Raw genomic sequence first — 18,636 nt, 5'->3', positions numbered from 1 at the left:
GTTGAGACCAAATAATTATGAACCAAAGGTAAAGTATTTTGTGGAGTTTTTTCCGAGGAATCGAATGAAGGCTGTTTGAGCCGCCGCACGCTTCGGAAAATGAAGTTATGGCTGTTTTACCTTCAATTCCCCTACATTTTTCAAATTGTTAAGAAAAAGCATGTTCGGATTTGAAAATTTTGAATCTTTTGGGACGTATCTTGTGTGATTTTTTCCGAGGAATCCAATGGAGCCTGTTTGAGCCACCGCACGCTTTGGAAAATGGAGTTATGGCTGTTTTTACCCTCGATTCCTCTACATTTTTCAATGATTTCAGAAAAATGTAGGGGAATTGAGGGTAAAAACAGCCATAACTCACTATTTCAAAGCGTGCGGTGGCTCAAACAGGCTCCATTGGATTCCTCGGAAAAAATCACATAAGATAAGTCTCATTTAGCTCAAAATTTTTAAGTCCGATCATGAATTTTCTGAACTTTTTGAAAAAATGAAAGGGAATTGAGGGTAAAACGGCCATAACTCCTGTTTCCAATGTGTGCGGTATGTCAAATAGGCTTCGTTGCATTCCCCGAAAAAAATCACACATGATACGTTCCATTTGGTTCAAAATTTTCAAGTCCGAACGTGCTTTTTCTGAGCTATTTGAAAAATGTAGGGAAATTGAGGGTAAAACAGCCATAACTTCTGTTTCCAATGCGTGCGGTGGCTCAAATAGGCTTCGTTGGATTTCTTGGAAAAAAATACATAAGATACAACCCATTTGGTTCAAAATTTTCAAGTCGGAACATGATTTTTTTCTGAAACCATTGAAAACTGTAGGGGAATTGAGGGTAAAAACAGCCATAACTCCATTTTCCAAAGCGTGCGGTGGCTCAAACAGGCTCCATTGGATTTCCATTGGATACGTCCCAAAAGATTCAAAATTTTCAAGTCCGAACATGCGTTTTCTTAACAATTTGAAAAATTTAGGGGAATTGAAGGTAAAACAGCCATAACTTCATTTTCCGAAGCGTGCGGCGGCTCAAACAGCCTTCAATCGATTCCTCGGAAAAAACTCCACAAAATACTTTACTTTTGGTTCATAATTATTTGGTCTCAACATGCTTTTTTTGAGCTATTTAAAAAAAGTTGGGCAATTGAGGGTAAAACAGCCATAACTCCTGTTCCTTATCCGTGCGGTGGCTCAAATAGGCTTCGTTGGATTCCTCGGAAAAAATCACATAGGTTTCATTCCATTTGGTTCAAATTTTTCAAGTCCGAACATGCTTTTTTCTTAAATTATTGAAAAATATAGGGGAATTGAGGGTAAAAACAGCCATAACTTCATTTTCCGAAGCGTGCGGTGACTCAAACAGCCTTTATTGGATTCCTCGGAAAAAATTACACAAGATACGTCCCAAAAGATTACAAATTTTCAAGTCCGAACATGCTTTTTCTTAACAATTTGAAAAATTGAGGGGAATTTAGGGTAAAACAGCCATAACTCCATTTTCCAAAGCGTGCGGGTGCTCAAACAGCATTCATTCGATTTCTCGGAAAAAATCACACAAAATACAACCCATTTGGTTCAAAATTTTCAAGTTCGAATTTGCTTTTTTCTGAAATAATTGAAAAATATAGGGGAATTGAGGGTAAAAACAGCCATAACTCCATTATCTGAAGCGTGCGGTGGCCAGAACAGCCTTCATTCGATTCCTCAGAAAAAATTACACACGATAGGTCTGTTTTCGTTCAAAATTCTCTGGTTCGAATCAGTGTTTTTCTGCAATGTTTACAAAATATAGGGGAATTAGGGGTTAAAAAGGCACTATATCTCCGTTCGTAAGCTTGTGCGGCGTTTGAAACTATGTCCAATCGATTCTCCGGAAATTTTCACAAAAGGAAAGTATATTTCCATAGATTTGGGTCATGTAGCACGAAAGATATTGAATTTCTTCGCGGTTTGTACACTTTTTTCCCCATTGTGCAATGGTTTAGAACTGTATATAGAAACCACATCAGCTTGGAAACTATGCTCAGAAATAAACAATTCATTGACGGTAGTGCTTCCTGACATCTCTCCAGGAGTCTCTTCGGAAATTTTTTGATTGATTATTTTTAATTATTCACAGACGACATTTGAAGAACAGGTACCTGTCTTTTCGGAAAATTCAATTCCTACAACTAATCTATTTTTCAATTCCCAATCAATACTCTTATAGGTAAGTTCTCTGAAACGAAAATCATGAGTGCCAAACAAAACTCCCCCATAAAGAAGTATCACAACAATCTTCCTTTTAAAAAAAATCTCTCTTCCTCGACAAGAATCCAGTCAATGAACGGTAGAGTAAGGATTCGATATAAGTTCACGTTTTATGGCGAATACTGGTGGAACATCGATGTACGTCGTCGTCCTAAAGTGCCATAAGTTCAGCTTCCAGAGGGGCGTGAGTTTTCCCGAACCGAAGGGATTTCCCAGCCATTTCTCGCTCCATCCTCCTTACGTCTTGCTTCGAAAGATCCCCCTCTGTTATATAGCTACCATCAGTAGGTAAAAAGTTTCCGTACATCCACATAAAAGTCGGAATGAAAGTAAATTTATGAAAATAATGTACCTCCCCTGCCTTGCAGGACGATGGTTCACGTTCGGCCGAGGTCGTCGGAGCAGTTTTTCCTCCTTCTTTAGTTTTATTTTCACCTCCATCAAGCATGGGGGAAAACAAATAAAAACAAAAAAAAACAGTTGGCTTCCTTCGGGAGGAAAACGTCTTTTTTTCCAGGACTCATTCTGGTTTTTTTTCGTCTTAGACCTTTAGAGTGATCTTAGAGCTTTCGACCCTGGTTCGACATGTCTGCTCTGCATTGGGACGAACGTAAGAAATTCGTTTGGCCTCCCCATTTCACTTTTGTCCATGTCCAGTTTTCAGTTCCGTCGTCAGAATCTAGCTAGAGCTATTACTGAATCTTTCTAGCTTTTCTTTCTTGACCGATAGTCGAAGCTTTTAGATGGTTATTTTTTTTTTCAACAAATATTCTTGTCTTAGATTTAAGGTAAAAAAAAACAGTTGATAACATACCGGTGTCGAGTAGGGATGCGCCGTCAAGCAAACGCCATCGCCCTTCAGCTGTTCCTGCAGCAGCGCTTCCAGTTCGCTCAGCATCAGCGGCGAATTGTCCCGCTCCAAGCTGTCGCTGTTGTCCGAGAGCAGCGATTTGGGATCGTTCAGCTGGAAGTAGACACTGGCTGCGCCCTTTTCCCTCAGGAGCCGCACACTTTTCAGAAGCTTCGAACGGTGCTGCGGATTTTCCACCCCGATCGCATCCAAATCCGGATCCCCGACCTGTTTGCAGATCTCCAGATCGTCGTACCCGTTGTCGAGAAAACTTTCCGCGTACTGCCCTAAGCCGAGGGCCCGCAGCCACTCACACACTATATTGCTGACCGCCATTTTGTGGCGCCCAAATGCTCCCGTTTTTTTTTTCAACTTTAAGCCCTTTCCCCCAAAAAGAATCACTTTATTTTGCTCACAATTTTAAAACCTCTTCCCACCCACACTTCTCACTGAAGCCGTCGTGGGTCACGGCTTTCTGAAACCCCATTTGACGGACCCCTCTTCGATGCACTAAAATTTTCTTCACCTCGGAACGTCATTTTATAGCTTGGTTTCTCCTTAGACCATCTGGAACATCCAATTCCAAGTCGTGCTGCGTCTTCTTTTTCTTCTAGTGTCTTTCTGTGGCTGCGTCTTTATCGAGCACCACACTTAGTGCTTCCAGGGAGATAATTTTCGGATGGAGGAGCCATTCAAGTAGACGTAACCTTCATTAACCCTCTTTTTTCACACATCAAGGTCACTACTGCCAGGCGTCGTCGTTTTCTGGAAGGAAAAAAAATGAAAGACGAAAAAGATGTAAGTAATAATCAACAATCTTTCAGAATTATAAGTACTTTAATGTCCAAGATGCACTTTCAGTTAACGAAAAATGAAGTTTTCTTGAATTCCGATTTGGATTTCATAAATTTATGTTTGATGACATCATATTCCTCCTAGTTAGGTTAGATAAGGCAACAATTTCAAAACTAAATTTTTAAAAAAAGAAAGAAGAGAGGAAGATTGAGAGAGAGAATGACGGAGAGGGAATGACGGTACACTGATTCTATTTCTTCTATGGCGACCGTCAGAACATATAAAAAAAATTGCCATATGACTACGTCTTAAAGAGGAATGAATCCTTAGGACAGCTGGCTTGGTATATATTTCAGTGGATGTTGTGAGATTTTTCATTTGTTTTGATCATCAGATCACATGATGACATTAAATTAATTTAAATCAAAACACTTAGGTTTAACTGTAGGGTTCTCAAGGCATTTCAACCTTCCTTAAACCGGTTAAAATTTGGTTTTGCATGTCATATCAAATTTAAATCATGTTAGTCGAGATCATATGCATTTTAAATATTTTGATAATAATTTTCGAATATGAAAAAAGAGAAATTTTGTTTTATATTCAAATTCGAAGTTCTTAAACTTAATTCTTACACGAAATTCAAAAGCTTAAAGCTTCGAAATGGCAATTAAAAATTGAAAAGTCAGATTCAGATCTTTGTAAATTCATATTTTAGTTCTGATTCATAATAAAGATTAAAATTAACTACGTTATTCAAATAGTGAATATAGATTAAAACTGAACTACAGAATTCAAATAAAAGATTCATAAATGAGGGCTCCAACACGTGGCTCGTATTTTTTCACCTTTCAGAAATCGTATGAAAATTCGGATACAAATTCAAAGCGCAATTTCTGAGTTCAGATTCGGAATTCAGATTCAGAATGCAGATTCAAAATTCAGAAAAAGATTTAACTTGGCAATTTTAAAACCAACATTTTTTTGAGGAATTCAAGAGATCATGAACTCAACACACTGCGGACCAAATACGAGATATCTCGTATTTTCGCTTGCCAACAGTGTGCTACACTTAAAACTGTAATCCGAATGGACTGAGTTTAAGTGTTAAACTTTATTCGACTTAATTAAACACAACATTTACCGTATCTTCGCGGTCCTTTATGTGTGATTGTTGTCAATTCAAATTTCAATTTTCAAAAATTAGTTTGTAAATACCATTTAATTGAAAATCACAAATAAAAGGTAGAATTTGAGTTCCTTGTTTCATCCTTAAAACCCAATTAAAAAAAAATCATCCTCAGGATTTTCACTATGGAATTGATTCTTTCTGAAAAATATTTGCTGTTAAAGAAATATCTTCACCTAAAAAATCTGCATAAAATTCTATATTTTACCAGTGTATTGTTTAAAAAACCGAACACATAGAGGGTACCGAAATTCGGCATTTTATCTTTCAGAAATCGGATTTTTGAAGCCAAATTTCATACTTAAATCATAAATTTGGTTTATGTTTGCATCAAGAAAATTTGATCTTACTTTTTTTTGAAAATTTGTACAAAAAGTTTTATTTCCAGAAAGGTTCTTCTAAAAAAAGGTTATTTTATGACCTTATAAACTAAGTTTAGATCAACTCCAGAACTCTTTCAAAGATTTTATCCATCGATAGAATCGAACTGACACCACGTTCAAGATAAATGACCAATTTTCAAAGCTACGATTTACTACGAAAACTTTTAATGTCAAAGCACTTAAAAATAAATAATCATATACCTAGTTGCAAACAAAATATGTTTTTTTTTTGTATTTGTGAATTTTGGGCAAAAAATCATAGGAAAAATCAGTCATCAATTGACAAAATTGACAAAATTGACAAAATTGACAAAATTGACAAAATTGACAAAATTGACAAAATTGACAAAATTGACAAAATTGTTAAAATTGACAAAATTGACAAAATTGACAAAATTGACAAAATTGACAAAATTGACAAAATTGACAAAATTGACAAAATTGACAAAATTGACAAAATTGACAAAATTGACAAAATTGACAAAATTGACAAAATTGACAAAATTGACAAAATTGACAAAATTGACAAAATTGACAAAATTGACAAAATTGACAAAATTGACAAAATTGACAAAATTGACAAAATTGACTAAAATGACAAAATTGACAAAATTGACAAAATTGACAAAATTGACAAAATTGACAAAATTGACAAAATTGACAAAATTGACAAAATTGACAAAATTGACAAAATTGACAAAATTGACAAAATTGACAAAATTGACAAAATTGACAAAATTGACAAAATTGACAAAATTGACAAAATTGACAAAATTGACAAAATTGACAAAATTGACAAAATTGACAAAATTGACAAAATTGACAAAATTGACAAAATTGACAAAATTGACAAAATTGAAAAAAATTGACAAAATTGACAAAATTGACAAAATTGACAAAATTGACAAAATTGACAAAATTGACAAAATTGACAAAATTGACAAAATTGACAAAATTGACAAAATTGACAAAATTGACAAAATTGACAAAATTGACAAAATTGTCAAAATTGACAAAATTGACAAAATTGACAAAATTGACAAAATTGACAAAATTGTCAAAATTGACAAAATTGACAAAATTGACAAAATTGACAAAATTGAAAAAATTGACAAAATTGACAAAATTGACAAAATTGACAAAATTGACAAAATTGACAAAATTGACAAAATTGACAAAAGCGACAAAATTGACAAAATTGACAAAATTGACCAAATTGACAAAATTGACAAAATTGACAAAATTGACAAAATTGACAAAATTGACAAAATTGACAAAATTGACAAAATTGACAAAATTGACAAAATTGACAAAATTGACAAAATTGACAAAATTGACAAAATTGACAAAATTGACAAAATTGACAAAATTGACAAAATTGACAAAATTGACAAAATTGACAAAATTGACAAAATTGACAAAATTGACAAAATTGACAAAATTGACAAAATTGACAAAATTGACAAAATTGACAAAATTGACAAAATTGACAAAATTGACAAAATTGACAAAATTGACAAAATTGACAAAATCGACAAAATTGACAAAATTGACAAAATTGACAAAATTGACAAAATTGACAAAATTGACAAAATTGACAAAATTGACAAAATTGACAAAATTGACAAAATTGACAAAATTGACAAAACTGACCAAATTGACAAAATTGACAAAATTGACAAAATTGACAAAATTGACAAAATTGACAAAATTGACAAAATTGACAAAATTGACAAAATTGACAAAATTGACAAAATTGACAATATTGACAAAATTGACAAAATTGACAAAATTGATAAAATTGACAAAGTTGACAAAATTGACAAAATTGACAAAATTGACAAAATTGACAAAATTGACAAAATTGACAAAATTGACAAAATTGACAAAATTGACAAAATTGACAAAATTGACAAAATTGACAAAATTGACAAAATTGACAAAATTGACAAAATTGACAAAATTGTCAAAATTGTCAAAATTGTCAAAAATTGCCAAAATTGTCAAAATTGTCAAAATTGTCAAAATTGTCAAAATTGTCAAAATTGTCAGAATTGTCAAAATTGTCAAAATTTTCAAAATTGTCAAAATTGTCAAAATTGTCAAAATTGTCAAAATTGTCAAAATTGTCAAAATTGTCAAAATTGTCAAAATTGTCAAAATTGTCAAAATCGTCAAAGTTGTCAAAATTTGCAAAATTGACAAAAATGTCAAAATTGTCAAAATTGTCAAAATTATCAAAATTGTCTAAATTGTCAAAATTGTCAAAATTGTCAAAATTGTCAAAATTGTAAAAATTTTCAAAATTGTCAAAATTGTCAAAATTATCAAAATTGTCAAAATTGTCAAAATTGTCAAAATTGTCAAAGTTGTCAAAATTTGCAAAATTGACAACAATTCCAAAATTGTCAAAGCTTGTGTTAGAAAGTGTTTAAAATTGTCATATTTTTTCAAAGTTGGCGATTCCCACGAAAACATTTCTGAAGGAATCCGATATGGGTCTTAGTTTTGATCGTTATGTAGTCACGCCGAGGCCGAGAGTGACGGATTCCTTAATCCGAGCAAGATTTATGAAGAAGTCTCGAGCAACTCAAGCTCATCTTTCAGCCGCTCGGAAACCGCATCGCGTTGCATTCAATTTTGTGATTCCTTTCTTTTGTTGGTGCCTGGTTAGAAGATGAAAAAAAAGGTGGGGGGATAATTGGAGACTTGACTCGGGCCCGTCTCTTAACTGACTGTTGACAGTTCGAAGCGAGGAGTGATTTATGGTGGTACCCAAAAGTTGGTGGGGGACCCGGTCGATTAAAGTGTTGAAGAAAATTTGACACCGCTGCTTTGTCGTTGCTTGCTGCTGCACCGATTCAGGCAAGATGTCCGTCCACCATCTATCACCAGTATTCTGGAAGCAGAACTCCGTCCGGATGAGTGAAGGGAAACCTCTCAGCTTTCGACGGTTTTTACAACCGTCGACTCTTGGACTATCTCGAGAAAAAAAATCCCGGGACAAGGAAAACCGAACCGGAGCAAAGGGAAGAAAATGGCAACTCCACAAGCATCCATCTCCTGGCCCCGTTTTTTTTACTCTAGATATATTTTCCCAAGCTGATGTAACCGAGGGCCTACAACGCGCAGAAACTGCAGAACTTCTCCTCCCGGTTAATGAATTAGGTTTCAGGCAAAGATAAAATATGAACATCCACGCGGTCTTGGGTTTCTTTTACGGTTTGTTTTTTTTTTACGCTGGAGCTGCTGCAACGCCGCGGCACCAGATGGGGTTTTGAGGTTCGTGTTTTGCCCAGAGCAGCACCGCCGAAAGCACTTAATTTAATAAGTGCTGCATTATTTACGTGTGGCACACAAAGCTGCGAAAGTCCTCGTGACTTTTAATATGCATCAACATCCAGCAGCAGCAGCAGCGGCGTGCCAAAAGTCGTCGTCCAGGATGCTCCGTTTTATCGCGAATAAACTTGTGTATAACTCGTGTGGAACCATCTCGCGTTTTGCTTTTTCTTCTTCTTCTATTTTGGTTGGTCCTTAGTCCCGGCTAATTCTAAAGAACCAAAACCCTGTACTCCTGCCATGACGTAGTTTTATATGCACGGTAAACGGCAGCCTCGGCCAAGCCAAGATTACGGATGGGTCCTTGCTCTCTGCTGCCTCGAGCACGTGGATAAAGTTGACACAGAGCACGTGGAAGCCCGGAAAGTTGAGCCATGGCGAAGAGAAAGGGTAAGTTCTAGAAAAAAAACCAACATAATACTGAAGCTGAACTTTACACAAGTAACCAACCAACCAAACCGAGAGGCGGCGCATCTGCTGCGGCATTATGGAAGAATATATTTAGCCTAGAGTGTGTCTGGGGCTCTACTTCAGCCTAGTCTAGCTCCGGCTTGGTTTATCGCAGATGTCTAGCTGACTATCTCGCCCCAAGTAGCACCAACTGTGTTCTGTGGAAGTAGCGGAAATTTACTAAAGAGATACTTCCCTCCACAGCTCACACCGAACTCTCCCCCCTTTTTGAAAACCTAATTTTCTGGGAGGCTGGTGAATTAAAATATTTCAGTTACTACCTGCTATGATTAACATGATTAACCTTAAACCGGTAGGTATTGAAATTGTTTTTATTGCTGCTTTACATTTGCGATTCACTGTCTACAATCAGCAAGGGCTGCAAAAATAAAATGAAACATTTTTTCTTACTTGGCGACCGTCAAAAATTTATCTGTCCTGAAAGTTTAATAGTTGTTCGTGTGGACAGAAATTCAGTTGTTTATGTTAACATGGCGGCCGTCAAAAATTCATTTGTAATTTGGAATTTTCATATTTGTTCATGGGGACATAAATTCGGCCCGATTCAGGATTCGGATTTTGGTTTTTGAAAATTTGAAACCAAATTTTTAAAAATTGTTTGTGAAACACTGGGTGACCAGCGAATTTTTATCTTCGAATTCCCGGTTTTTCCGGTTTTCTCGATTGAGATTTAATGGTTTTCTCTATTAAAAATTCGCAAATAAATTTCAAATCTAATGTTTTGAGTTCGTCTTGGTACATCTTCATACCTGAAAGTTATCACATTTTCAAAGTCTGAATTTTCAAACCCATCTCAAAAATGTGGGTTTTATTAAATTTTATAATTTAAAATCCAACTGGTTTAAGTGAAAAAAATGTAAACAAGATTCACAAAAAAACTTGGCATCTTGTAACACTTTCTGCCTTCTGTGCGTTTATCAATCAACCTAATAAAATGGTGGCATCCTATTTATTTATTGTGTTTCCGACATTTTTCCGCATGAGCCAATTCCCGATTCTCATCAATCAAATGAAAATTTGAAGATTGGTTATGATAATTTTGAATTTCGAAGAAGGTACCGTATACTCAATTGAAAACAGCTAAAAATAAGTAAAGTCACATCAAAAAAAATCTCATCCTTCAATTTATTTAAAAACAACCTTTGTTCAAATGATGTAAAAAATAGCTTTACAGAAAATAAGTTAACCGAGTTAGGATGAATAACAGAATTCATATCTCTCTTTTACCATCATATAACCGTTCATTTTTTTTCATCAAATTGATTCGATATTTTTGTTGGACTCTTCAAAATAATTCCCCCAGTTTAAATATGTGTTCTAAAAAAAACTGAGGTCCTCATGCAGATTCGAACATCATTAATTCTGGACTAGTGTATAAAAATTCCAGTTATTAGATGGTTGTTTAGCTTCTTAGTCTTCGAGATGTGGATTCAATCGAAAACTGTCTGGTTTCAACGTATGATACACAAAACACTAAAGAACTTTTAAGCTACAGCATTTAAAATTTGTTAAATTCCTTTCACCTAATTTTTCATTCAGGTTTTTAAGACTATTTTTTTAGATATTCACCCCCCCCCCCTCCCCTCGCAGTTTTTTTTTTATATTTATTGGGCAAAATTTTTTTATGACATGGTATGTACTTGCATGTAACACTAACAGAAAAAAACGTTCAGTTTTATGCAAAAACTTTACGAAAAATGTGCAAACAGTTCTCACATAAGAGCAGACATTTTTATTTATTTTATTTATTTATTTATTTTTTTATTGAGGAATTAAAATTAATCTAAATTACATCAGAGCTATGCTACAATAAAGACCTAAACCTGTCCTTTCCTGTAATTCCCTAACAGATATTCAGCTTTTGACCAAAACATTTTTCATATCGCTTTCTATTCTCCCAATTTTCAGAAGTGAATTTTCAAAGAAGAAATACGACACTAGAAAAAATCTATGAAAAATCTAAATACATTAAATTCTTTTTCCAGTGCACTAAAGAGCTCAAACACTCCATTGATTTAGGACAGAACCTTCAAATTTGTTGCTTTGGTTTGGCAAGAAAAACAACAGTTTTTGAAACTTAATGTACTGCTTAGCAGGTATTAATATCTTATTTTTAATGTCCGAAATTCTAGAAGAAGACCTACGAATTGATTCTACTTGCATTTTTAGAGATCTCTGAAATAGTAAAATAAAATTAAGATTCATTGAAAACTTTAACCATTTTGCCATATTTTCCCTAATAACATTTCGAATTGAGCACTGTTTGGGAATGTTTAGGAACAAGCATTAAGCATTTTTCGATATTTTTATGAAAATTGAATGATTTTACTAAATTTCCAAAAAACAAAACCACACAATTAACAAGAATGAAAAAATTGACAAATAATTCCATGTCAAAAATTGTGAAAATGGACAAAATAGACAACATTAACAAAAAAACAAATAATGACTAAATCGAAAAAACTGACAAATTTGGCTTAAATAAAAAAATCGAAAAAAAACAGACCAACCCGTCAAAAATGACAAATTTCACAAAATGGAAAAAAATTGACATAAAAAGCCAAAATACTAAAATTGAGAAATTTGACTACATTTACAAATCAAACAAAAATAACTAAATTGTCGAAATTTAATCAATTTGGCGAAAATTACAAAATTGATTTAAAAATAATATCAAAGATAAAACATTTGACAAAGCTAAGAAAAATGACAAAAATGACAAAAATGACAAAAATGACAAAAATGACAAAAATGACAAAAATGACAAAATTGACAAAAATGACAAAAATGACAAAAATGACAAAAATGACAAAAATGACAAAAATGACAAAAATGACAAAAATGACAAAAATGACAAAAATGACAAAAATGACAAAAATGACAAAAATGACAAAAATGACAAAAATGACAAAAATGACAAAAATGACAAAAATGACAAAAATGACAAAAATGACAAAAATGACAAAAATGACAAAAATGACAAAAATGACAAAAATGACAAAAATGACAAAAATGACAAAAATGACAAAAATGACAAAAATGACAAAAATGACAAAAATGACAAAAATGACAAAAATGACAAAAATGACAAAAATGACAAAAATGACAAAAATGACAAAAATGACAAAAATGACAAAAATGACAAAAATGACAAAAATGACAAAAATGACAAAAATGACAAAAATGACAAAAATGACAAAAATGACAAAAATGACAAAAATGACAAAAATGACAAAAATGACAAAAATGACAAAAATGACAAAAATGACAAAAATGACAAAAATGACAAAAATGACAAAAATGACAAAAATGACAAAAATGACAAAAATGACAAAAATGACAAAAATGACAAAAATGACAAAAATGACAAAAATGACAAAAATGACAAAAATGACAAAAATGACAAAAATGACAAAAATGACAAAAATGACAAAAATGACAAAAATGACAAAAATGACAAAAATGACAAAAATTACAAAAATGACAAAAATGACAAAAATGACAAAAATGACAAAAATGACAAAAATGACAAAAATGACAAAAATGACAAAAATGACAAAAATGACAAAAATGACAAAAATGACAAAAATGACAAAAATGACAAAAATGACAAAAATGACAAAAATGACAAAAATGACAAAAATGACAAAAATTACAAAAATTACAAAAATGACAAAAATGACAAAAATGACAAAAATGACAAAAATGACAAAAATGACAAAAATGACAAAAATGACAAAAATGACAAAAATTAAAAAAATCACAAATATGACAAAAATGACAAAAATTAAAAAAATCACAAATATGACAAAAATGACAAAAATGACAAAAGTGACAAAAATGACAAATTCAATTCTGTCAATTTTGTAAATTTTGTCAATTTTTTTAATTTATTCAACTTCGTCAATTTTGTCAATTTTGTCAATTTTGTCAATTTTGTCAATTTTGTCAATTTTGTCAATTTTGTCAATTTTGTCAATTTCGTCAATTTTGTCAATTTTGTCAATTTTGTAAATTTTGTCAATTTAGTCAATTTTGTCAATTTTGTCAATTTTGTCAATTTTGTCAATTTTGTCAATTTTGTCAATTTTGTCAATTTTGTAAATTTGGTCAATTTTGTCAATTTTGTCAATTTTGTCAATTTTGTCAATTTTGTCAATTTTGTCAATTTTGTCAATTTTGTCAATTTTGTCAATTTTGTCAATTTTGTCAACTTTTTCAATTTTGTCAATTTTGTGAATTTTGTCAATTTTGTCAATTTTTTCAATTTTGTCAATTTTGTGAATTTTGTCAATTTTGTCAATTTTGTCAATTTTGTCAATTTTGTCAATTTTGTCAATTTTGTCAATTTTGTCAATTTTGTCAATTTTGTCAATTTTGTCAATTTCGTCAATTTCTTCAAATTTTCATTTTTGTCAGTTTTGTTAATTTAGTTAGTTCTGGTGTTTTTTGTCAAATGAGTTCATTTTATCAATATGGTAAATTTTTTCACGTTTCTAATTTTTTGTTTAATTTTGTCATTTGATAATTCACATAAATTTATTGCTTTTTCTCAATTTTATCCTTGTTTCATTTATGTTATTCTTGTAAAATTTGTTGATTTTTTCAATTTTGTCGATTTTGTCATATTTGTTAATTTCGTCAGTTTTGTCTTTGATGGTGATTCTGTCAAATTGGTTAATTTTATCAGATATGGTTATTTTGTTTATAATAATGTTATTTGTCAAATTTTTGTCAATTTTGCCATTTTTTTTATAATTTTTGTTGTTTTTTTGATAAAAATTTCAAATCCGTCAATTCTAATAAAAAATCAGACAATTTACTTAAAAAAAATAAAACATTTCTTTTTCAATTGATAAAATTGAAAAAGAAATGTAAAATTGAAAAAATATTTAATAATAACTAAAATCTTAACTAAATGGACCAAAATGCCAAAAAAGACAAAATTGAAATCATTGACAAAATTTATATACCGTAAACTGGGGGAACTTTGATCAGCGGGGTAACTTTGATCAACAGGAAATTTTTGCAGATAATCATCATTAACTAAGTATAAAGTTAAAATATCTAAAAACTGTTTACTACGTTTGAAAGCCTGTAAATTGAGTTACAAATAAGCCAAATTTGGTTTTTATTAGGAGATTTTTGATATTACTTAAAATATAATTTTAAAATCTTTAAATAACTGGTTTTTAAAGGCTTACAAACAAACATCTCTCCTGATCAAATTTAAGCTTCTAGGAGCAAATGGATTGTTTTATGTGAAAGTTCAACTTTTTTGCTTGGTTTAGGTTAAGTTTAAGTGTTATTGACCATAAACCATGACCATGACCATGACCATGACCATGACCATAAACATTTGATGATAATTTTTGGATATTAAAAAAACCCGGTCATTTTCCATGAAAAAGCCCGTTTAGAAAAAATGGCTAAAAACCATATAAAATGGTTAAGTTTGAAGAAAAAAAGAACATGAGAAGAGTATGAGGACTTAGGGAATTGCATGAAGGTAAAATTTTATTTATTTTCGAGACCAAAAAAGATTAAGAAATGTTTATAATTTTTGCCCCTAAATGTATGCAGCAACATTGTCCATCTTGAGAATATTTGTTTTTGGAAGAAAACGTTAAAAAATTCAATTGAGTCCAAACAAAAAATACTGTTATCGATATTCTGAGCCTTCTGTGCTTAATGACATAAAAACAATAAATTTGAAGATGTTGAGATGCGTAAACACCAGAGTGATCAAAGTTACCCCGAAACTCGAAATCTGGTTTTGTAACGAACATTTAATTATAACCACCAATGCCGTTTGAATTTATTGCAATCAATGATCATGTTTAATACTCCTCATCTCAGTAAGGGTTTTAATGCTTTCAGATATTATGAAAAAGAAACCCCTTCCAAAATATTCAAAAATGAATGAAAAAAATGATCAAAGTTCCCCCAGTTTACGGTAATTGTCATAATTATCAAAATTTTAAAAATCAGATGATAATTCAACCGATAATTGGACCATACGTTACCGCATCGTATTTTACTTCAGCGATTTTAATGTTACTCAATTATGTTTTCAATAATCTACTCGTTTTCTTCACTCCAGAGGTCAATCCGGACGAACGTTAAATAATTTAAAACACGTGGTTTGGCAACTTTTTTCAATTGTATTCATAATTTTCATTCTCAACCCTACATTTCATGATTTTTCATTTATCCTTAAAATAATTTTTAACAGTCGGAAATGATATCAAAAAATTAAAATAAAATACGTTTTATTGCTTTTTTCATACATTATTTGTTGCAAATTTGTTACTTATTAAAACGAAGAGTTAAATTACCAAATGCTTTTACTCCAAAAAGAGCTTGTTGAGTTTAAACTAAAGTTGCCATTATTTTTCACCACGCATCCGGGCCGGACAAATCCGAACAATTTCATCTGAAAACCAAGCAAAATCCAGGTATTAGATTTTAAAAACTGTCAACCAAAAATCCGGGCAATATCCGGGCAAATTAGGTAAAAACCCAGGAATCACTTAAAAAAAAAATCGAGAAAAAAATACTTGAAGACTTTTTTTTCATCAAAACTTTTCAGCAGATTTTAAATCGTTTTTTTTTAGGCCTGCAGAAAACTTTTGACGCCCATTTTTATGAAACTTGTTTAAAAAAATTCGTTTTGGACGCATAAATAAAAAAAAATTACAATACAATTGGTTTCTGTTTTTTTTTGTTTGATTTGCCAAATAAGGTGAATAAATTGCGGAAAAATCCGGGCCTTTTCATCAGAGCAACCCCGGGCCGAACTGAACTTTTCCCAAATTTTGTATTAAATATCCGGGCAAACCGGATAAAACCGGACAATCTGGCAACTTAGATTATACTTAGATTATATTTTTAAAAAAAAATTCGTAGAAAATAAATAGAGGATATTCCAGGATCAATTATTTTGAAAATCACCAATTATTTGCAAATAAAGTTATTCATATGAAAGTAGTGATAATTTTCATATACTTTTATCCTATATACAATTTTGAATTTTTGTATTTTCAATTAATTCTGGATTTTCTGCGTTAGAAATTCTTTAATCATAATTTGATAATTTAGAGTTGTAAAAAACTTTATTTATAATTTGTATAATATGTATCCTAAAGTAGCCAGAATTATTTCAGCTCGTATCCAGACCGGAACAAATCCGGGCAATTTTATACAAAAAACTGGTAAAACATGGGCATTCGATATTAAAATTGACGAGCGAAAATCCGAACAGTATCCGAGCAAATTTTGTCAAAACTCACAAATTACTCAACAAAATCAAGAAAAAAATTAAAAATGAAAATTTTCCATCAAAACTTATCGACAGGTTTTAAATCATATTTAAGGCTTTCAAAATAACTAACATAATTATTTTTATAGGACTAGCTCTGAAAATTTCGTTTTGGAGGCATAAATAAAATATTCTTACAACAGAATTTTTGTTTCGTTTGATTTGCCAAATAATAAATCTGGGCAAAATCTGGGCATTTTTAAATGAAAACCGGGCAAACGGGCCGAACCGGATGGTTCTCAAATTTTGTATTAAATATTCGATGAAACCCGGACTAAGCCGGGCAATCTGCCAACCTAAATGTATCCACATGCCACATATAATTAACAGACTGTAAGAAAGGCTACAATTCACTGTCAAGCTTATTAAATCGAGATTTCCCTTTGATATTAATTTCTTTTAGTTGTCTTGTTTTCGAAAAAAATCGACTTACCAGCATGTTTAAAAGGATTTCGAAATAATTGTCAAAAATAATCCGAGATGGTGCCTTTTCTGGCAATTCACAATCTGTATCAAATATCCATAAACTTCTTTTTCTAGAATCTTGAAAAATAAACTACTTTAGGGATTTGAAAGCCACGATCGAGAACGTTGTGATAAAATTTTAACATACAGTTGCGTTCAAAAAAGAATGAAATCGCGTGAAGCTGTGCACCCACTTCCAACTTTGACAAGCTGTCATTTCTCTCTCGGTTGATATTTTTTCATGAAAATTTTATCAAATCTAGTTCAACTATCCAACTAACACTCCACAAAATTTGAAGTCTTTACAATGAAGGGAAACAAAGATAGAGCTATTTCCGAAAAAAGGGAAATTTAGAGTTGCTTCACTAAACTTGCTGTATCTTCGACAATTTTCATTGAAAATCCTTGAAATTTGGTCCAAAGATGTAAAAATGTTAGATCTACTACCAAGCCAAGTTTCGTCAAAATCAATGAACGTGATAAAAAATGGTGCCGGGTAGAAAATCAGGTTCATTATCGCCCAGCAGACTATTTCATTCTTTTTTGGACGGATGTTTGTATGGAAAACATCGTTATCCATGTATTCTTGGTTTTTCCTTTCACAAAATCAAAATTTATTACAAAAAAGGTTGTAAATCGATAGAAACTTCATTTCTGCTTTGTTCAGAAATAGAAATTGTTCCAACAGAGCTGGTATTGAAACACAAGAGTGAATTGAATACTCGCTTTAATTGTATATCAAATTTGTTTATCGGAATAATTAGCAGGTCATTTCTGAATCTCTGTTCTTCTTATTTTGAACTTTATTGAAACATTTTCTCTTCCGAAACATAGCACGAATAAAGTTTTTATCAATTAACAACATTCTTTGCGATAAAATTTTGATTTTGTTATAGAAAAAACAAGAATACATGGATTACGATGTTTTCCATACAAACATTCGTCCAAAAAAGAATGAAATCGTCTGCTGGGCGATCATGAACCTGATTTTCTACACGGAACCAGTTTTGATCACGTTCATCGATTTTGACGAAACTTGGCTTGGTAGTAGATCTAACATTTTTACATCTTTGGACCAAATTTCAAGGATTTTCAATGAAAATTGTCGAAGATACAGCAAGTTTAGTGAAGCAACTCTAAATTTCCCTTTTTTCAGAAATAGCTCTATCTTTGTTTCCCTTCATTGTAAAGACTTCAAATTTTGTGGAGTGTTAGTTGGATAGTTGAACTAGATTTGATAAAATTTTCATGAAAAAATATCAACCGAGAGAGAAATGACAGCTTGTCAAAGTTGGAAGTGGGTGCACAGCTTCACGCGATTTCATTCTTTTTTGAACGCAACTGTATTTATCCGGCTGCATTTTCGACTGTTTAACGTAATAAGAAGAGTTTCTGACCTCATCTTGTTTGATAAATCTGCTTTTAGATTAATGTTTCGAAACAAATTTACAATTTCATGTTCGAAAAACCTTAAGCAAGTAACTTGAGTTCTATTTTGTTGAAATAGATTTTGTGAATATTTTTTCTCAATATGTATGCTCAATTGAACATTATTTTAGGTAGAAGGAAAACAAATTTTCTGATAAA

At 31.8% G+C, this 18,636-nt stretch overlaps 1 protein-coding gene across 1 annotated transcript in view; it reads right to left on the bottom strand.

The window, feature by feature from the left end:
* The window catches only part of LOC129738254 (SAM and SH3 domain-containing protein 3-like), a 125,369-nt gene that overhangs the window by 51,802 nt on the left and 54,931 nt on the right, over positions 1-18,636 (bottom strand). Inside the window, exon 3 of the mRNA XM_055729438.1 lies at positions 3,054-3,854. Within this exon, the coding sequence (XP_055585413.1) occupies positions 3,054-3,425 (372 nt within the window). The 5' untranslated portion in view covers positions 3,426-3,854. The remainder of the gene's footprint in view (positions 1-3,053; positions 3,855-18,636) is intronic.

Source organism: Uranotaenia lowii, chromosome 1 (assembly GCF_029784155.1).
Source record: "Uranotaenia lowii strain MFRU-FL chromosome 1, ASM2978415v1, whole genome shotgun sequence".
In the NCBI taxonomy this organism is placed as follows: domain Eukaryota; kingdom Metazoa; phylum Arthropoda; class Insecta; order Diptera; family Culicidae; genus Uranotaenia; species Uranotaenia lowii.
Note: the sequence above shows the minus strand (reverse complement) of the source record. Positions and strands in the feature narration are given on the sequence as shown.